The following is a 22,568-nucleotide window of genomic DNA, read 5'->3' as shown; positions in this document are numbered from 1 at the left end:
CCACAGCCACTGTCTTTAATGTAGACCAGGCCAGACATTCAGATATTCCCTTTTTTGAACATCCACTGATGTCTAAAACAGGCGATACAAAGGGATACAAGGGGAATGTCTCAAAGACCTCATAATAACAACATTAAAATATTGTAAGGTCACAAACTGTATACACTGATCAGCCAAAACATTAAAAGCATCTCTTTGTTTCAGCACCCATTTAATCGGCTCCATTTACCATATAGGTGCACTTTGTTGTTCTACAATCACAGAACAAAAACAGACCATGGTGTGTTTCTCCGCATACTTTGTTAGCCCCCTTTTACCCTGTTCTTCAATGTTAGGGCCCCCACAGAACCAGCTCAGAGCAGGTATTATTTGGATGGTGGATCATTCTCAGCACTGCAGTGACACTGATGTGGTGGTGGCGTCTAGAGGTCTGGGCGGGGCGCAAGATTTCATCCTGCTTCTGAAAAAAATCGGAATCATTTGTCCCGCTCCTACCCACAACCGAAACATTTTGGCCTGTTCCCGCCCGCACACCGACATTCGATATCTGACATAGTCAGATACATTATTCTCTGCTGAAATGACATGGCAGTCATGGTCATCAGACTCACTGTGAAGTAACTTCACCATACGCGAACATACAAGTTTGCTGGGATTGGCAGCTGTGGCCACTGGACTGAAGGCTCTGTAAGATTAGAATTTGCATGCTGTTCATGTGATCAGTTGCTTTGCAACTCTTTAGAATGACTTCATTAATTGTAATAGTTTTACTATAATAACTAATACACCGTTGCAGTGGGCTGGTTACCTGCCCGCTCCCACGCACAACACTGAAAATTAGTCCCCCAAAAGATATTGTAAAGACCTCTAATGATGTGTTAGTGTGTGTTGCGCTGGTACAAGTGGATCAGACACAGCAGTGCTGCTGGAGTTTTTAAACACTGTGTCCACTCACTGTCCACTCTATTAGACATTCCTACCTTGTCAGTCCACCTTGTAGATGTAAAGTCAGAGACGATAGCTCATCTGCTGCTGCACAGTTTGTATTAGTCATCCTGTAGTCCTTCATCAGTGGTCACGGGACGCTGCCCACAGGACACTGCTGGCTGGATATTTTTGGTTGGTGGACTATTCTCAGTCCAGCAGTGACACTGAGGTGTTTAAAACCTCCAGCAGCACTGCTGTGTCTGATCCACTTGTACCAGCACAACACACTTACACACCACTGCCATGTCAGTGTCACTGCAGTGCTGAGAATGATCCACCAACCAAATAGTACCTGCTCTGTAGTGGTCCTGTGGGGGTATGTTCATAGTGGGATGCAGCACACAATGGGCTTTAACACTATGATATAATCAGTGAAAAGCTGTATTATCTGGGTGATCTGATCACAGTATAGTATGCAAAATATCTGAAAAGGCTCGTTTTCTTCACCCCAACATTTGCTCTCATGTCAATTAAATATGCCAATGAAAACTGTAAGTGTGCAGATACAGTTATGAAGCTTATGAGTAAGAACCGCTTTTGTTGCTGAGCTGGTCAGGAATTGTGTCTAAGGAGGACACTGGGTCAATCCTGCTAGCCAGTCCTAGCTAGATGAAGCAATAAAAGGGGCGTTTGTTTTGCTGGTAAGGGCCAGCAGGGGGCTTCATGTTTTCCCACCCCTCGGTTGGACCTCGCTTACGTCACTGGCCCCGCCTCCTCCTGGTGCTGCTGGAGCGGCGCTGGTTCTCCGCTGCCCCCCATTTCCACAGCAGTGGAGCCGAGCGTCTGTGTATGTGTGTTGGCTGTTGTTTTTTTGTTCCTCTCCGTTGTAACCGCTGCTAATAATGGCCTCCGATGGTACGGACGAGCGATCCCCACTGCTGCCAGCACAGAACTCGGGCAATGTCACGCCCACAGCGCCGCCGTACCTGCAGGAGGGCAGCAGCCCGAGAGGTAGGAGCCGCGGACGCGGAGCTGCTGAATCATTTTCGGGGCGTAGTGCGGACCGGAGACCCGTCCACACTGCGCTCCATCCGCCGTGCAGCGCGGTGAGATCGGCCCGAGGCCCGAGATAGCTAGATCCGGGGAGCTCGGGGGGTGGGTGAGGCAAAGCAGGGAAAGTGTAAATATGAGGAGCAAGGCCTGAAATAAACATCAGTGCTGCAGATTTTTGTAGACTGGTGGTGCTGGTGCAGCAGAGGCTATCGCTGCTGCCCGGCCTGCGGCGAGTATCTGACTAGAGATGACCAGAGCTTAGCAAAGGAGGTTTCTAATCAGTATTGAACGCCATACGGCCTGAATCATCAAGAAGACTGAGCTACTGACTGTAGTCTGACACCGATTTGGTGACCTGTAAGGAGGGAGAGAGAGCCTCTCCTTGGTGGTCATTCCCATTGTTTTTCCGTTTGGTGAATTAAATTGCCTTTGTCAGCTGGGTGAACGGCCTTCATTCGCCTTATTGTTTTTTGAGTGCCAAACATTAGTAAGCAGAGGAACTAACGGAGTTGCATCATAAGACCATGGCCGTTAGATTTCTTTCTAGGTGGGTTCATTACACAGTGAGTGGAAGCTGTCAGATTTCATAGGCAACCTGTGTGCATTTCCACCCGTGAGTCCATCTGGGTTTGTTATTATCAGTAAAATACACGTTAAAAAGGAATCTTGATGGAGACTGAGATGTAGATCTAGTGGCACGCAGCAGTTAGCACTGCCTGACTCCATAATTCTCATGGCTAGGGATGCACTGATATGGGAATTGTGGGCCGATGCCAAGATCTGATATTTTTCCTGCAGACATGAGCCGAAGCCCATACTGATACTGGGACAAAAAGCAGGTTATTTAGTAGACCTGTCACAATTATTACATAATCGCCTGATCACAGTCATTTGAGCAATTCGTGAAAATTGAAGAAATCAGAAAAAACTACTAAAGTTTGAAATTCTGACTGGTGCCATAACACATTTAGAAGGCAGTAGTAAGCAATCTTTGTCTATTTAACCTCAAACTGTGTTCTCAGCTGGGAGTTATGAAGTATGAACAGAAGGGAGGCAAGACAGCCAGTCAATTCAGCCGCTTTAGGCGTGTAGTTGTAAAAGTTGCATACAATGGACAAAAAAAGACAGTTATATTCTTAATCAGATTTATTTACATGGTAATTAATCATACTTTTCTAAAACGCTAAACTGACAAGACGTCTCACAAGACCCCTCTTATTTGCAAAGAACGTATTGACAGCTCATCAAAGACAAGGAAATGGAGGTTGAGAAACATTACCTTTGAACAGTATGCTGGAGCTTTATCTCCTGCCCTGGTATTTTCTAACACCAGGATTAGAGCTAATTCTGTTTCTTTTTGACCACAAACTTTCGTTCTCATTGGGCATATAAAAGGGATTAGCTGCTGAGGAGAGATCTGCCGAGTTGGATTCTGATCAGTGTAGAACAGTGTAGTCCACTGTGTTGATGTGAGATGGTTGTGTTCCCAGTGAACACAGATATCTGGACAGGGCAGCTGATACAAGATCAGTTCAGTTACTTATATGCATATGTGGGTCCAGACCATGATGCAGACTCAACGGATACTGCAGTGATAAGTATGCAGTCTAGCTGTCCTCTCTTAAAGGAGGCTTCAGAGTTGTTTAATGTGAAACGTGCCATTTTAGAGAAACTAGCTGAGTCAGAATTGTTCACAGCAGTGGTGTTAGGAACCAGAAGAGCAAAAATGAAGTGGTTACAAATAGACTGCCTGACATGGTTTTCGAAAGTTTTGGGATAAAAATTGCCCTTTTTTAAAAATAACTTTTTATTAATTTCAATAGTAAAAACACAAACAACATTCTTTGCATACTAATAACACAAAATGATGGGGTGGGGTCTTGGGGGGAAAAAGTAAATAAATAAAAAAAGATTTGCCCTTTTTGAAGAATTTTACCATTATCTTTACATATAAAACCTCAGAGGTCACATGTAGGTTCGCTGATTATAAGGCATCACAAACTTTGGTTCCTATCATTACAATTGTAAATACGTTTCTCTACTAGGCACCATTTTACCACTCTGAATGACTTTGTTTGCGTCTCAATGACTTCAGTTTTGAGAAATCCCATTTGTCTGATGTGTTTTTGTAAGCAAATGTCTGCCGATGCTGATGTGGTTCCGATATCAATGTGCATCCATTTTCAACGGTGGTATTCTACCACCAGTTCCAGAAGCTTTTTAGAAAAGGGCCAAAATGACATGCGGAGGGACCAGAAATAATCAGGAACATTTGAGACCTGAACATTCAAAAATATAATAAAACAAGACTCACTTATCGCCTCCTACAGCATGTTGACGTTGTTTTCCGTATCTGTTATTAAGCTCTGGATTAGTTTTCAGGAACCCCCTGAGGCCTAGTAGATAAGCTGCTCTCTGCTCTCTCATGTATAGTATAGGCCATGCACTATGTACCGGCAACCTCACAAAGACTGCGTCAGTTATCATTTACATATACATGCCAAGGACACACTTTTTACTATGAGCAATTAACAACAAATGTACCATGAATTGCAGTAGAAACTAGGGCATCCCCGTAAGCGTAGTATGTGGATAGAGTGCTATTCAGAGCAGGGTGTGCAGTGTGCTCACCTACATACTTTAGGGTGACTGGGTGACCTACAGCTAAATTCTCACACACATTCAAGTCAACATCTCTCAGTCTGTTTATTGTGTGACGGGTTCTGCCACGGCCAGGTTTGAGACTGGGCAGCAGCTGGCTCCAGGCTTCAATGCTCTGTGTTGGGAATAGGCCTCTCATTTTACATGCAATTCAGTGTAGTGTCAGAGAAACTAAACCCCAACTTGCCAGGAGAGGCAGATGCTATATTGGTATGTAAGACATAAAAGATATGCAAGTCTGCAGTTCTATTGCGTAGACATCAGTGAGGAATTCCCAGCTTCACAGTTTAAATGCACAGCATAATATTACATGTCTTAGTGTTGGAAAATAATAAAAGAATAAAAAAACCATTAGTTAGGATTAAACTAGTATGAAACCATCTATCTGTGCTTTGTCATACTAAGAGATCCTGCTAAATCATGATTAGATTGCCCATGCAGAATCATAGCCAGCGTTGAGTATTAGAAACAGTGACCTGTTCATAGTGGGTGTTTCTCTGTGTTGTTCAGTGTATGTGGAAACCACCAAGCTAAACATGAGGTATGTTTAAGGCTATAAATCAGTCTGTAAGAAACAAGTGAGCCAGCAAAGTCGTGAGTGATTTTTAGAAAAAGAAGAAGAGAAAGGCAGGGAGTACAGAATTCTCTTCAGGGTGCCAGCTGAGCTTTCTTATGGTGCACTGTTAAACTACTAATGGTTGTAGAAGCTGCAAGTCTGTGGATTCAAATGACATTCACACTATACTGAGCCAGTATTAGGGGGCAATCACATGCATGCCTCATCACAAGCTATTGGATAAAACTAAATGCCAGTATTACAATGATGCTGTACTGGGTAATTACTTTCCTCTCAGTGTACTTGATCTATCTTGAGTCTTTTTGATTTTTAATGCTTATGTTTGCTTCAGTGCAGGGAACGATAAATCAGGCAAGTTTATGATCAAAAGTTATTTTCAGGCCTGTGCATAGAGCTGCATGATGAGGTCAAAAATATTAATCGATACTCTTTTGACTCATACTGTGATTCACAACATGATCACTCACAGGAATGCATGATTGGAACATTTGAGATTCACAGTGCACATCCAGTAAATAATTGTTTTCAAGATTTATAACAACAATCTTAAAAATTAAGATATAAAACGAAAATGTCTGAATTTTCAATTCATTTCTTGCATGAAGAACCTTTCAATGGATGGTTTCTTAAAGAACCATTTTTGTAAATCTGATGTTCAAGAGCAAAGAACTTTTCCAAAGCTGAAAGAACCCACATAATATAAAGGTTCTGTACCAATCAAAGATTTCCTTGAACTATGCATTCAAGCCAAGAACTATTTATGAATGTTAATTTGAATGAAGAGCCATGTTTTCAACTGCAAATAGCCAGAGATGCCATTAACAGAGCACTCCAACACTTCCATGTTAGATTATGAAATCTGTTCTACACTCTTAAAAAAGATGGTTCTTTAGTAAAGGAAATGGTTCTACATAGAACCAGGAACACTCAAAGAACGCTTTGCATGACTTAAGTGTTCTTTGTATCGTGAAAGCGTTCTTCAGATAAATGAAGAATGTGCTGTAGATGGTTCTATTTAGAAACTTCCTGAAAAGAGTTCTTTGTAGCACCACTAAGGGTTCCACTAACTGTTTTTTTTGGTGCTATGTAGAACCCTTTGCTAAGAGTGTACAGTACTAAGCTTTGTAATCACTAAAGCCTTTATGCATGCTTTTGATGCAGTGGGGGACTGTTAATCAAAATGAATTCATTTCACTTTTTCATGAGGCCACCAGTGCAGTAATGATTTAAATGGTATATAATTAACAGGTTTTTCCCAAGTTTGTCCAGTGGTTTAGAAATCCATAAAGAGATAAATGCCTTCTGACTGATAGTTACATCAGGAGAAAGGCCTCTGTGCCTGAAAGAGGTCATGAGGCAGGGAGTCAGACATTTCAGCTGCAGGATCCACATCCTTCCTCATTACCATAGCTGCTTCACATAGACGAAATACTGTCGTCCTTTTCTTGAACTGTATTCCTGTGTCCATAAGAAAAACATTTACGAGAGCTCTTCCTCACAATATAATTGGATTTAAAAAAGATACATTTTCACATTACACTATATGCATCACGTGTGTTTAATATGCTCAGAAAAGTATGTTGTGATGCAGTTTATCACAATGCAATTAAATATTGTTGTATTGACCAATAAACACAATCTCTACAGAGAACACACGTCTGCATTTTACAACAGAGATGTGCACATTATCAGGCATTTGTACTTTTAATATTCATCCGATAATAAGATAATCCATAATAAGATAATAAAATAATCTATTAGTTTTGGTGAGGACAGACTATTGAATGGCTAAATATTTTGTTTACTGTTAGCCACTTAAATGGCCAGGACCTTTTATTACACAGTTATTTAGCTTAAGAATAACTCAGCCAGTTTGAATTGTATTCCATGTAGTTACTGCATAATAAGCCTTAGGGTGTAATAGGCCTGAAATTGTAAGGTGTTTTAACATATTATTGTCATCAAAAGATTTTTCCCTGCATCATTTGAGGATACCAAGTGCCATTTATATTGTGTCAACACTTCATAACAAATTGGCTAAGACAAGGAAGATGTTCTTACATTAACATAACATTAAAGATATCATTTTGTCCTTCTGTTGTAAAATGAGCTTTTTGGAGATGCACGGTTTCATTACAGCAGTGAAAATAAGTCAATTACTTTCTAATACGTATATTTAGCACACAGCACGTGCCCACTAAACTCACTTGGCATCTGTGTTAAAGTTTAAATATTGAGTTTTTCACATGCTGAGCTGACCTCAATAGGGGTATTAGTAATGGTATAATGATCCTGTGTCTAGACATCAGTGAGAGGACCTTCTGTGGTCCAAAAACTTCTCCCATCACAACTTGGCACAGTATTCACTTATTAGCTTAGCCAAGCCAGTAATGCAGGATTTAGGTGTTGATTTTGATAATATAACATTTCATTATTTACTACAATAATACCTCACACAATACGCTCCATTATTTTAAACAACAAAGTGGTGACCCAGCTAGTTGATTTACCATAAAGCTGGAGAATAAGGTTTGGCCTTGCTTCCCCTTTAAAGTCAAGGATCTCATTGAAAGAACTCTAGAACCAATACTGAGTAACCTGATAGAGGGAAAAAAATCAAATTGTTATCACTCTTTGCAAACAACAGAATCAAAAACATACATTTGCTCATGAACACTTGAAGGATCGCACTGAGTAAATGTTTAAAGTGTAGCTTCAGTAATGATTCTGAGTTTTTCATGGGTACTTTATGTACAAGGGGAGAGTGGGACACAACATGTTTAGTCTCTTTACTTAATGATTTTAAAAGTATTTAAACAAGATTGATGTTTTTTATACAAGCAACACACACCTTTCAGCTTACTATGAACACATAAACTGTTTCCAGCAGTTGCTTTTTGTAAACAGTTCATTCAAAAGTAGGGTGAGTGCAAATGTTACAGTTTACCCCATAGATGGGATTAATTGTAATTAATTAGTTGCAACATTTGGTAAAAAAAAGTCTGGTAAATTGATGCAAATATAATGAATGTAATACGCTCAAGCTGTTTGACACAGATGAGCTATCCAACCTTAATACATAAAAATCTGTGCATATTGATAAATCTGAACACTTGCAAATTTATTTTGACCACAAAGTATAAATGCAAATATTATCACAATAAACTAAAATATATTATATTTACACTTAAATGATCTATAGTACATGTCAGATGAATCTGTACACTAAAAAAAACTTTTGTGAACTTATATGAGGGAAAATGGACTTTTCTTATTGTTTACTTTGGAAGGCTTCATTGTAATACTGTGTTATAACTAACCCCACTGGGTGAAGGCTGTATTTAAGTCTGGCTGCCTCTCACTGTGAGTTGTTTACATGCTTCAAAATTATGTTTTACAGCCACCAAGAGAGTGATAATAATAATAATAATAATAATAATAATATAGATGTGGATTCTGTGACTATTTCACACAACTCAGTAATCATCAGTTATTTTTGGTGCGAAAACAGTCTTACAGGTGAATCCTGAGAAATATCCGTTCAGTTCCTGTCAACATTCGCACATGACATTGCTATGGGAACATGAGAAGCTAACCAAAAGCACATTAGAACCTTTTTGAACCACATAAAATATCCATGTAACATTTTATCCAACATTAGGTTATTCTTCCCCGTTATCTCAGGTTTTATTTGGATGGAGGAGGCTGATGGAGCTGGTGTACAACACTGCGGAATGACCACCCTCTGTTTGTGTGTTTCTGTCCTTATAGCTGAGCTTCCTCCGCCCTACACAGCCATTGCCAGTCCAGATGCCGGAGGGGTGCCAGTCATTAACTGCCGAGTGTGCCAGTCTCTTATAAACCTGGATGGCAAGCTCCATCAGCACGTGGTGAAGTGCACTGTCTGCAACGAGGCCACGGTAACAAAGCCTCTTATCATCTACCACTAATGCTTAGTCATCCACAACTTTCTCTCTCTCTCTCTCTCTCTCTCTCTCTCTCAACCACTTTCTCTTGCTCTCTTTTTCTGCTTTCTGTGGATCGATCTCCCTCTGGGTTCTAGCCACTATACGGTCCTGAATGATGTCTTGAAACAAGGCAATCTTAAACAGGAAGAGAAAATTGCTTCTGGCATCTTTTTATCTCTCTCTCTTTTCCTCTCGCTCCCTTTTTTGAGCTACACACAGCTCCTCCACCCTAGTATGTTGTGTTTCCTCTTTGAAACTGATGTTTATTGTAGTTTTATTCCTACTCTGCTTGGGACGTTTTGTCCACATCATGAACGGCATTAGTGTTTTTGAAGTGAAGGCCTAAGACAGAGCAGATCACATTAGAAGCTGAGATCTGAAAGCTGTTGATAGCTGTTGGTAGTTGGAACTCCCATACACAGCTGATCTAATCTCAGTGTGCCTGACGAGAACAGAAGACATCAGTCACCCTCTCACCACTGGACTCGAAACTCCCAACTGCCTTACTTAAAGGAGAATTACTCTGATCTTACGCTTTCTAAATGTCTACATAATTAATCTGTTAAGAAGTAAACAAAGCCGTTCAGAGTGGTTTGATGTGAAATGCTCTGTTCTGGAGAGAACTTAGTGGGTCAGAATTGTTCTTAGTGGTGGTGGTAGGAACCAGATGTCCATGTGCTTAATACTGTTGAAATGCCATCACAGAAAACTGTTACAAGTTATGAATATGCTGCCTGATGCCTGAGACATTGTTTTACACTAGTTTTGAGATTCACTGCATAGAGGTACATGCAGGGTGTTGTAAGGCAAAATAGTACTAATTTCTGTCAGATTTATAACTATTTTACCATTATCAACATTATATAGAAAAACTCAGAAGACACAAGTACATTCACTTATTGTTTTGGATAGTAAATAACACAGCATGATTTGCATTGTAGACATCATTTCCCCTGGTTTGTGTCACCATCACTGTAAACAAATCTGAGTCAGTACATTTCTGTACATTCAAAAAATCAGTGGAATTCCCCTTTAACATGCCAAATAAACAGTTTGCTACTGTACAAGATTTCCATTGTCACAGAAGGGCCTTTAAATCAGGATGTAACAGTACATAATCATGTATTGAGGATTATGCATTGATGCATATTGCTATTGTTGATGCAGCATGTAATTACAAAATGTGTAATTTGATTTGTTTCACCAGTTGAAGCAGAAGAATATTCTGTATCTGAATTACTTTAATACACAGACTCTCAAATAATAGCTCACCCAGGACAACTGCCATTTTCCTTTGTCACTAAGCAACGCACCAGCCAATCGGCTTGTCTGCTTAGTCATGTAGACTTGGCAGTGCAGCCAAGTGCACTGAGATGCTCAACAGAGCTTCATGGCTGGGCGTTCAGGAAGCTGCAGTGGCAGATTTCACACGATTCGGAGGAAGGTGTATGTAATCCTTCATCTTTCCAGCTTTGAGTCTCTGTTGTGTGACATGGAGAATCCCACAGGAATGAGGTTTGGCTGTGGATGAGATTGCAAAAATACATAATTCTTAGGAAAAAACATTTAATTACGCCTGACACATTTACTACTTTAAAAGAAGAGCACATTCTGGCATTGTATCTGCGTGTACTAGTGTGAATTTGGGGTAAACCAGTGAAGTTCAGCTCCATCATATAATACAGTGCCTTAAAAAATATTAGCCCCCTTCCTGATTTTCTTTTGTGGCATATTTGTCACAGTGAGTGCCTTTAGATCTTTAAAGAAAGTACAAACACAAAACATATTTTAAAATTATCCATTTTTTTTTTTAGGAGCAAAGATATCCAACAGGTGAATTGCCCATGTGAAAAAGTAGTTGCCCCTTAAAATGAATAACTGAATAATTTCTGACTTTCAGCAGCCATAACTGCAGTCAACAGTTTGTCCTGCAGTTTGATATTAGCCTTTCACATTGTGGAGGAATTTAAGCCCACTCATCTTTGCAGAAGGTGCTTTAATTTGAATATTGGTAGGTTTGGTAGATAGAGCTTTGTCTTATATTACATTTTATATAACCCTTCGAACCCTAGACTTAGTATTGTTTCCAGTTTTATGGCATGGCAATAATAGATTAGATATGAATTTAAAAGGAGCAATTAGGACATATTCTTCAGTTATTTATATAAATTATTTAATCTCTGATATAAAAAACATAAGCTATGTAGTTTAGAAAGCGAAAAACTAAAGTGTGGATCCATATATGAGCCCTTAGAGCTTTTAAAAGTATTCACTTTGACAAATATGCAGTAACAGAGAAAATCAGAAATGGGGACATACTTTTTCACAGCACTGCATGTTTTGAATTGTTGCTATGGGGAAGATTTAGAAGAAATTATGCATCATGTTTTTATAATTGAACTCCCTTTGTTTTGCTAGTTAATTGTACACATCTTAAAATATATTTGATACCATCTTTTAAAATGTTTCGCTTATTTGGAGACATTGCGTGAACCTGAAACCCAGTGACCTTAATAAAATGTTGACATTGCACGACTGTGAAATGCACAAATATATAATGTGAAAGAGTTTTTCTTTTCTGCTTTTCTATTCTTTTCTGAAAGGAGGAATTGAGAGCTTCCTTCCTAGCCTTTATCTGCCGCTACCCAGCTTAGCTAGATCAAATATTCAGTCAGTTCCGTGCTGAAGTGAGCTCATTAAGGGTCATTGGTAACAGCATGGTGTTCTGACTCACATGAGGGCGCTTTCTTTGTTTGATAAAGCTCCTGAGCTATGACTCAGCACAATATTCAGTAATTAGTCTTGCTGATGCAATAATACAGCATCTGGATATATGCTTTAATGATGGAATTATTATATGGGGCAGCTGGTGGAGCATGCTTACAGATCATATTTTTGTAGAGCTGCCAAATAAGGTAAACTGATTGCAATCTAAAACTTGTTTTTGAAAGTATCTAGGCAAAGGCTCTTAATGAGATTTTGGGCTTAGACTTTGTGAAATGAAATTCCAAAAGATGAGAAGAATAATCTTATATTTTGCAATGCATGCATGCTTTTAGTGCACCTAGTCAGTAGGGCTGCAAATTTTTCCATTTCTTTTTTTTTCTTAGCCCATCAAGAACCCACCAACAGGAAAGAAGTATGTTAGATGTCCCTGCAACTGCCTGCTAATCTGTAAAGACACATCTCGAAGAATAGGATGCCCTCGACCCAACTGGTAAGTGTAAGAAAGGCTATCCCGACTGCAGTACAACTACATGAGCATGAATTTTCACTAGAAAGACTAAGAGAGCAGGCCTTTGGGGCCACTGTCCAGTGATCACAGAGTGCCGACTTTTGAGACAGAGGCATTCAGCTCTTTGAAGCACAGCTAAATGGATGAGAGAGTAATGCTGAGATATTTTTACAAAGCTGAGAGAGAGCTGTGCTCAGTGCATGCTTTAACATCAAAGTGAAATACAGAGCAGAGACCATGGTGAGGGAAAAGACCTTTAAGTTTGACTTTATTGTTTTTATTGACCCCCAGCAGACGGATCATCAACCTAAGCCCGGTGATGGTGATCCCGGAGGAGCAGCCTGCGCAGCCGGCCCTTCCTGTTCAGCCCGAAGGCATGCGCGTGGTGTGTGGCCACTGCGGCAACACGTTCCTTGTACGTACGGTAGACCACATTTGTTATAATCCTCATTCATGGTTCAAGCAGAATGGGTCCTTATTAAAGAAGTGTTCCATGCAAAATTGACACATTACATGATATCGCACCTTGAATTAAGCCAATAATATGGTCCCATGACTTTGCAGTGGTGATTGAAGTTTCTCAAGTGTATGTAAGTGTTACTGTCATTTTGCAGATTTTAAAGATTTAACAAAGTGTAACATTGCCTTTCCTACCATAGCATCAGGTCACGTGGCCTGATTTATTGCCAGCTTGTCTACCAGTAAACGTTCCTGGGTAACACTGTCTTTCAAGTCGTCGGCACTGTTGGAAGTCACATAGTACATGATGGATTTTGCATGGAATGCACTTTTTAATGCTGCCATATGTAGCAGAAGACTAGAATCCCTCATTGCGGTAGACATTGTTTTCAATGCTCCTGTTATGCCTGTGGCCTCTAGGGCAGCGATGCTGTGTCCCAGCCTTCCTCTGGCCTGCCTATTGATGGTGCCTCTGCTCCCTTCAAGGTCCTAATGCTCAGAATGCTCAGTCCTCCATAGGTTCCTTATGGAACGACTGAATAACATCTACCCAACTAGTGATCACATGAAATGGCCAATAACTGAAATCAGCACCACTGATCTGCCCTACAAAGGCAAGATGCAGAAATGGCTAAAAAGGATGCCTTTATATTTATTATCATGTAGATTTCAGTAAAACCATTTGTGTTCTTACTTGCTACAAAACATTGACATAACCGTACCATAAACATATCATATGTCAAATGAGCCGTGACAGAGTTTGTTTAGAAGTATAACAGTGTCATGTTACCCTTACTGGTAATTATCATGACAGATGTCATAATGTATGATGCAATGACCAATAATGAGCGTTTGCATAGCAAATATTAGCATGTGACATAAGCTGACATCAAACAATACGGTATCTGTCATGACGGTACACAATAATGGTAAACCGCCTGGGTTATATTATTGAACATAGTGTCATTGTTATGTAGCAGGGTTCAAATCAAGCATTACCCACATATACACTATTACTGCATTTTGCCTTTGAAATACCCCAAATCAGTTCATTTCCCCTACATAAATTACACATCGAATGACCCATAGAGGCTGCCATCTTAGAAACTGATTTTGATGAATCACTGGTAGTCTTTTTAACTCATTTTAGCACTCTGGACTGATGCCAAATTAGAGGTCCAATTAACCCAAGACTAGATTAGTAGAGTGAGTGGGCTTTTTTTTCTTTTAATGTTCATATTTGATGTCAATGTACTCTTTAAAAACCCTGTTTCTGTGTTCTGCCCACAGTGGATGGAGCTCCGATTTAATACGCTGGCCAAGTGCCCACACTGCAAAAAAATGTGAGTTACATTTATCATATGGTCATGTAGGGAGGGCATCGTGATGAATTACACCATAATTTGTTTTTCTCTTATCTTAGATGTCATGTTTAAAGATCACTGACCCACTGTAGGTTTTATTGGAAAGAAAGCATAATTAGTCCTGTTTAATTCAATTTAGTGCAGCAGTATATGAAACGTAAAATACAAATCATTGTGCTCATAGTTTTTGATAGCAGTTTTTAAAACTGCTGGTGCATTGTGTCAGAATATTGTGTATTGTGAAAATGTTTTGTTGTGCTATTATATTTGTGTCATGTCGCCCACCCCTATTGTCAGGTTTATGTCAGATTGCTGGCGGTGGTTGATAAAAATGTTAACTGTGCTGTGCACTGAAGAAAGTGACACATCGACTTGACTTTATTCAAATGTTTACATCATTTTCACATGAATATAATATGTTGGGAAAGATTATTAATGTCGTAAGTAGGTAGAAAGACAACATTGATGTATCTTACTTGTGTGGAAATAATGTACACATTTGAATCAAGTAAATTCAGTCTATTACTTTCTATAATGTGCATTGAATCTCTCATGAGTGGAGTTGCTGTGTCTGTATTCCACTGAGTTCATACTGGCATCCGATTTGCATTTCCCAGGACATGGCTCATAAATCTCAATGTGTGACGCGCATTACTGGCGCGAGGTCAGCCCTTAGTTCCACAGGGTATTGCAGAGAGAGAGAGAGAATAAATAAACTCGGGGTTTATTTACTGGGTTTGTGGTGCCAGTAATGTGATGCCATGGACCCAGTGCCCAGCCAGTGCCAGGGTCTCTTGAGTTGAGTGAGAGCACATTCATGCTGACGTAATGTAACCCCGGCATTGCGCACGCTGATGACGCTGCAAGACAGAGCCACCACTGAGGCTCCAGATGTTATGACTTGCACGAATGGGAAGTTAACAGCAAAGTTCTGCTTGTGCCGAGAGGACAAGAGAGGAAGGAAATAGGGAAGATAGAGAGAGGAAATGTAAGAGGCTTAAGCACCCTAAGCCATCTGATTTTTTTTTTTTGTGTGATTTCAAAAGAATGTTTCAGAACCCAGTCACATGAGAGGCATGTGAAGGGTCCTGCTGAGTCTTAACAGGACCCAGCAGGGATAGGAGGGAGCCATGTGACTGCTGACGAAATTCTCAGCTGATTACAGACGTTTGTAATACAGCCAATTGGCACCTTCTTTCCCACCAGTTCACCAGATCTGGCCCACACAGAGTAGTTTATATAGTAGATGTATAAAGAATTACATATGCAGTCGTACCTCATGAAGTGCACCAAATCAAATGTCAAATTGATTATGTTTGCTTTACTGAGTAAATAAATGTAGCAAATAAATTATGGCAGGCAGTTAGATTGTGTTATCTGGTGTTAGATAGAAGTGTGGGGCGAGGTTAACAAACAATTTGTGTAAGGGAAAGATTGGCACATACACTACCAGTCAAAAGTTTAGACACACCTATTCATAGAAGGGTTTTTCAGTCTAAAATTTTACTCATTGTAGAATAAAAGTGAAGACATCAGACTACGAAATAACACATGTGGGGCAGATGTACTTAAATAGGCGCTCATTACCAACAGTCTACCAGTGCAGCAGATGGGGATGGCCAATTTATTGTGGCACAGCTTTGTAATTAACATTTGACCAGCGCAACATAACCACGTGTTTGGCTCACATGCTTTTTGTATGGAAGCCCGAACAAAAGCCAGTTTTTTATCATCCTGTTTCAGATTCAAACTATGAGTTGAAATAATGTTGAAATAATGACTTATTATAATGAAAATAATGAATTATTGTCTCAACATTTTGACATAGTAAATCTGCCCCATGGAATCATGCAGTGACCAAAATGACCAATTTTGGTCTTGATGTCAGCTAACCTGAAGATATTCCAACTTAAACCTCATTTGCTGCTCAGAACTACTTTTTGGAGGCAGAAATTAATTTAACAATTTTATTTTGGAAATCAGTTCATACATACAGGTATGACTTGTGCACTTTATATTTCTTAACGTAACAAAATTTAAGCACAAGCTCAGAATCAGAATGTCACTATTTTCTAAGGTTTTTATTTAAAAATGAAACTCATTATAAATCTAAATCTTTCAACTTCACTTTGTTATCAAATAGATCCCTGGTGGCTCCTCATGAAGCTGCTTGCGAGAATGCATAAAGACAGTGCATAAAGTTGACGTTACGGAAAAAAAAGTGTGATTTTTATGAATAACTCACTGTATTATTCCATCTGTGCTGTTTCATAGTTTGATTTCCTACTTTTTTGTAAAATGAGTAAAACAGTGGGTGTAAAATAAGGAAAACCTTTCTATGAGGAGGTATTTTTAAACTTGACACAGAACTTAAATATTACATTTTAGTGCACTAAAGTTAAACTGTAGTTTGTCCTATTCGGCCACTCAATTAGCCAACTGGTAGCCTAATTTACATGCTCTTAAGTGGAATGCATCAATTATAAACAGCTAATTTTACAAATTAGTAGCCAGGACTCGAGGTTAGTGTGACCATGCCAAGTCAGTATAGATGCATCTAAGGATTTATTCATGTGGCTCTTGGGGCTCTGGTCTTTGCCCTCAGTCTAACCCTGTATCCCCTCCTTGTCCTCAGCTCATCTGTTGGCAGTGCCCTGCCTAGGAGGCGCTGTTGTGCCTACATCACAGTAGGAATGATCTGCATTTTCATTGGAATTGGATTAACAGTGAGTACTGATTCCAACCACAACAAAGTCTTTGTTTTGTTTTGTCCCCCAACACGCACACACACACACACACACACACACGCTGTTTACTCTGTTCTATTGTGTTACAATAGGAATTTGCATTAAAGGTTCTACAAATAAGAATATTTAAACAAACAGCTTCATTTGTTAAGTTAAATTATGCATAGCAAAATGCTTGAGCTTGGATGTTATGTTTTAATGAGATGCACTTTTAAAACAAGGTTTATAGAAACAACAAATGTTTCTATAATGATACCAGTGTACAAAGACCTGTTTAGGGCTTCTAAGAAATTGCCACTGCCAGGACAGCGCAAGATTAAAATGCTCCCCAAAAGAGAGCTCAAATAAAGAGACCTTCAAATGAATGAGCTTTCTTTCAGTGACTGTAGATTAACAGTGAGAACTAATCATAATCTCAGCATATTTGGCACCCAGTTCAAAATAAGCCACTTTGCGTTGACCCATTTAAGAGTGGGTCCCTGCAAACACTGAAAAAGTTTACTACTGTTCAAAACTTTGGAATCAACATTTTTAACAACATAAAACCAGTTTGGTTAAAGATAAATATGTAAATGATTTTAGTACACTGGTCCTGCATAACTTTATAGGTTTCAAATCATTATTAGTAGGAACCTGTAAATAAAAATTAAGAAATGTTCAGTATGCCCAGAATGATGAACAGAGCTGTAGATGACTCTGCAATAACTCTACAATAACTGAGCTGTACAATATTGAGAATGAATAAATTTAACATCAAAATGCCTCATTTTTGAAAAGTAACTTGACAAAAACTGCTGTAAATAGATTTTTTGAATTTATAGCATTTTATTTATAGTATATAATTATATAAAAATCCTTGAAATATTGAATAAAACTTGGTGTGTGGTTTAAATTATTTCGAATATACAGTGTATAAGGTGTTATTCTATATAAAATAGCACAATTTATTAATGTAACAAGTGTTTCCAAACATTATCTCATGTCATAATCTGTTTGTCTCATTCTCTGGTTTTGTGTTTTCTGCTAGGTGGGCACTCAAGACTTTGCGAGCCGTTACCATGCTACCTACGTTTCCTGGGCCTTTGCGTATCTGCTGGGTCTTATCTGTCTGGTACGGGCCTGCTACTGGGGAGCGATTAAAGTCAGCTATCCAGAGAACACCTTCGCATAGACAGTGTCCGTCATTCAATGAGTCCTTTTAGTATTTCATTTTATCCTGATTTTAACAGGTGTACATTTGAATGGTCATTCTGTGTAGGAGAACTAAAATCCAGTCTGGGGTTTCGAGGTGACTAAGAATGTTGAACTTTAAACTTGATTGGCTCTGATATTTATTCTTTGCAGAATTAAGCTCGTAAATGGTTATGATGAAAGTAGAGTTCTGAATAAACTGAAATCAGTATTGCTGGCAATTAATGAAGTGCTGATGAGATGGAATCATTGAAGTCCGCTTGGTACGCCTCATGGATTTTGGCCGGCTTCGAGTAACTATGACCCCTACTGGATGGACAGTGTATACATGTTACTGCATTTTGTTACTGACCTGACCAAAAGAGATGATCTTTTATGAACAATTTGCCCATTGCACTACACCTTTATGCAATTATTCTGTTCTGTTGCTGCTAGCTGTCACAGCTGTAAAAAGCTGAAAGTTAATATGTATTAAGAAAACCTGCCCACACTCAACAAGGTACTCTGTTGCATCTAAATATTCAGATATTCTTTATTAGTCCTGTGCCAATGTTCCTGTTTATGTGTCTCTTAGGGGAGATCCCTCCAAGGAAATATATCAGTATTCTCAAATCCATTTCGATTAAGCCGCTGTAACTCACTGTGAGCAATAATCTTTAGTTTTGTGGCTTTCAGAGGAAGAAAAACAGCATGCTCACACATACACTGCACCTGTTCATTTGACTCGTCAGTCAGCAGCGAGATGTACATGTACTGAATGGGGAAAATCGCACATGCATGATTTTCATTTGATTATTTTGTACCGCAGAGCAGTGTTCTATGTCTCTGTCACTGACAGGGCAGTGTTGAAGCGTTAGGCCCTGAATCTAGTGCTGTTACCTATAAGTAGAATGAACATGCCTCTGCTATCTGCCTGATTCCGACACTTGGTCAATCCTTGCTAGCGTCGCAGTAGTTCCCTAACTTCATCAGGACAAATGGGCACAACTGTAGTTACTAATCTTGTTCTGAATGTGACAAACAAGAAAATTCTTTGTACATAGTTTGTTCGGTACACCGAGACTGTAGCTTGAGTTGGAATATGGCCTGGGTCTTTTTAAAACTGATAATTTATCAATAAAATGGAGAGAAAAATCCCTGTCTGGAGTGCTTGGTTTGTGTCTCAGTGCATTACTTTTTGTTCTTGGTTACAAAAGATAATATGCATAGAATATATATATATATATATATATATATATATGGTGTTTTTCACAGTGGTGTGAAAAAGTGCTGCTTCAGGACCTGGAAGACTTGCTGTGGTAAATGGAACCATGAATTCTGCTGTCTACCAAAAAATCCTGAAGGAGAATATCCAGCCATCTGTTCGTGACCTCAAGCTGAAGCGCACTTGGGTTCTGCAGCAGGACAATGATCCAAAACACTCCAGCAAGTCCACCTCTGAATGGCTTAAGAAAAACAAAAGTAAGACTTTGGAGTGGCCTAGTCAAAGTCCTGACCTGAATCCGATTGAGATGCTGTGGCATGGCCTTAAAAAGGCGGTTCATGCTCGGAAACCCTCCAATGAGTGGCCAAAATTCCTCCACAGCGCTGTAAAAGGCTCATTGCCAGTTATCGCAAATGCTTCATTGCAGTTGTTGCTGCTAAGGGTGGCCCAACCAGTTATTAGGTTTAGGGGGCAATCACTTTTTCACACAGGGCCCTGTAGGTTTGGATTTCTTTTTCCCTTAATAATAAAGACCTTCATTTATAAACTGCATTTTGTGTTTACTTGTGTTATCTTTGTCTAATATTTAAATTTGTTTGGTGATCTGAAACATTTAAGTGTGACAAACATGCAAAAGAATAAGAAATCAGGAAGGGGGCAAACACTTTTTCACACCACTGTATATATATATATATATATATATATATATATACACATATATATATTGTAGCTTCCTTAAAAACACTATTATACATTGTTGTGTTTATTAAAGCAGAATTCCAATGAGTTTTCAAATGTCCTGCATAAATCAATTGTTGAGATGAAAACAAAGTCATTGAGGGTGGTTTGCTGAGAAATGGCTCTTTGTAGAGAAACATACAGACTCAGACTTCTTTACAGTGGTGGTGATAGGAACCAGGATTTGTGATGTCTGCAATGCAAACATAGCCATTTTATTTACTATCCAAAACTACCAGTGAACCTGCATGTGTTTTCTGAGATTTTATATGTAACAATAATGATAAAGCATTATGGTATGTATTGTAGTAATATTCTGTGATGGAGCTTTTAGAGACATTAAAGTCTTCAGACGTCTGGTTCCTATCACACCACTGTGAACCATTCTGACTGTACGTTTTTCTAGAATGGAGAATTTCACATCAAATACTCTGAACGGCTTTTGTCCACATATTAACCAATTAATAATAAAAACATTCCTAAAAATATGTGAAATTCCCCTTTTATAGTTAATCATCTATAAATTAATTATTACAAGCTATAAAGTAATGTCTAAAGTATTTTATCATGATTTGTTGTGTTGTGCTTCCACTTTTTCACACGTGTAATAGTGCTTCCACTTTTTTCTGATTTCTGCATTTCTTCATGATTATTTATAGCCAGCTTGGCGGCTAGCACAGAGCAAACTGCTTCACAAAGCTAAAGGACAACAGCTACACAACTACACCAGTCTCCTTTTCTTTCTTATACATTCTGAATGTCACTTCTGTGAAGTCGCATTGTTGAGGCAGCGTGATTGCAGAACACTGACATACAGAGATGGAATAAAGGTCATGTGTCAGTTCTGCGCCAGCACAATGATTTCTTTAGAAGGGGTCACTCACAAATGAGATGAAGGAGACAGGGAGAACAAAAAAGTCGCAGTGTGGTTCTCTGAAGTGCTTTATTTACACAGCCCCACCTGCCTCACCAGTTTTACTGCTGTGATCTACAAGGCTCTGAGTGCTCTGAACATCCACAGGGAGGCAGTGTTTCTTCACCAAACACCAGGCACCTTCACTGATGAGTAACCTCCTCCTCTGTAGTGTAAAACATATGTGGACTCCAGGTAGCAGTAGCAGTCAGAAGCTTGGACCCAGCAGACTAGATGTCTTTTTAGTGTAATCATAAAGATATTGTGATATAAAGCACATATGTAAATGCCTCACATTTCATGTATATATAAAGGATCAGACTCACAGCTCACAAAACTGCAGAGTTTAGTGCTCTACTCTTACCCTAACCAGTAATTCTACTCATCAGGTATTAGTTAGTCCTCATGAGTTGAATCCAGAGTGCTTAGCTGTGGACCACCGCATTTGAGTCCCCTGATATGCAGTGTTCAAAAGCAGTCTGTCTGAATACAATCTATGTCTTGTGTACAACTTTCCACGATAAATATACATCAGAAAAGTTATAACAACCAGTAATAATGACCAGAGTACTCAAACATTAGTGGGACAAACATAAGTCGGTCTTTATGTAGGTTAGCATATATAGTATTCTATTTAGGTTGGAGGTTTTCAGCAAATCCCTTCTTTTGCATGACAGCTTGAAGTGTTTTAGGCATAGAGTGTGTGAGTTTGCATGAGTTTTGATGCTTGTTGGATCTTTTGGATGAACAGACTGTGGCAGGTTTTGAACACTTTCTGTCTCTTTCCACACTTTCAGTACATTTTAATCTTGATTTTGGAATTTTCAGTGTACTGCAATCTTTCACAGACATGCTGTTACCAAGAGACTATATGTTCTCTGACAGATTAATTCTACTCAATATTCAGGTTTTCTGAAGTAATATTAGAGTGTTAAACTGGAATTCCACCATTTTTTTTTACAATTCCACCGAATTCAATCGTTAAGATGTAAACAGTCATTTGGAGTGGTGGTGATAGGAACCACACATCTGAAGAGTTTAATGCCTCTAAAAGCTCCCTTACAGAAAGTTGAAATACATGAAATGATTACTAACAAGTTGCCTGATGCCTAAGATATTGTTTTATGATAGTTTTGAAATAATATTTAGGCTTAAAATGATTTTTTTTTAATCAGTTCATGGTGGAGACGTAAATGCAGGGCATTGTAAGGCAAAATAAGACTCACCGAATCTTTTTTTTTCCAGATTTACCTTTAGGTTTGACCATCATCGGCATTAAATATAAAAACTCAGAAGACACCTTCAGGTTCACAGGTGGTTTTGGATACTAAATGAAGTGGCTGTATTTGTTTTTGTAGATATGTTGCGACCCCTGGTTCCTACTGATTGAGTGATTTGAGCCAGGTGTAGCCTTGGAGATCTTTTGTTTGAAGATGACAGTCATTTGGATTTATGTCTCAACCATTTTTTTAAAGTAAAATGGGGGGTTGAATGAAAATTGTCTCAATAAGACACAAAGAATTGACTGATA

The 22,568-nt window shown here is 39.0% G+C and overlaps 1 protein-coding gene across 1 annotated transcript; it reads left to right on the top strand.

Annotated features, from left to right (window-relative positions):
- The first annotated feature begins 1,704 nt into the window (after nucleotides 1–1,704).
- On the top strand, nucleotides 1,705–19,310 carry pip4p2 (phosphatidylinositol-4,5-bisphosphate 4-phosphatase 2). Its single transcript, XM_036566237.1, has 7 exons — nucleotides 1,705–1,938; nucleotides 8,990–9,138; nucleotides 12,297–12,403; nucleotides 12,713–12,836; nucleotides 14,171–14,223; nucleotides 16,880–16,970; nucleotides 18,019–19,310. Exons 1-7 carry the CDS (start codon nucleotides 1,830–1,832, stop codon nucleotides 18,160–18,162), a joined length of 777 nt encoding a protein of 258 aa, XP_036422130.1. The 5' UTR covers nucleotides 1,705–1,829; the 3' UTR covers nucleotides 18,163–19,310.
- Nucleotides 19,311–22,568: the final 3,258 nt, after the last annotated feature.

This window comes from Colossoma macropomum, unplaced genomic scaffold, assembly GCF_904425465.1.
Source record: "Colossoma macropomum unplaced genomic scaffold, Colossoma_macropomum, whole genome shotgun sequence".
Lineage (NCBI taxonomy): Eukaryota > Metazoa > Chordata > Actinopteri > Characiformes > Serrasalmidae > Colossoma > Colossoma macropomum.
Note: the sequence above shows the minus strand (reverse complement) of the source record. Positions and strands in the feature narration are given on the sequence as shown.

Excerpts from the sequence above, each read along its gene's own strand:
- pip4p2 (XM_036566237.1), top strand. The coding sequence starts at position 1,830 with ATGGCCTCCGATGGTACGGACGAGCGATCCCCACTGCTGCCAGCACAG. Across the intron at positions 1,939-8,989 it reads GGAGGGCAGCAGCCCGAGAG|CTGAGCTTCCTCCGCCCTAC; the intron begins GTAGGAGCCGCG and ends CTGTCCTTATAG. Across the intron at positions 12,404-12,712 it reads GGATGCCCTCGACCCAACTG|CAGACGGATCATCAACCTAA; the intron begins GTAAGTGTAAGA and ends ATTGACCCCCAG.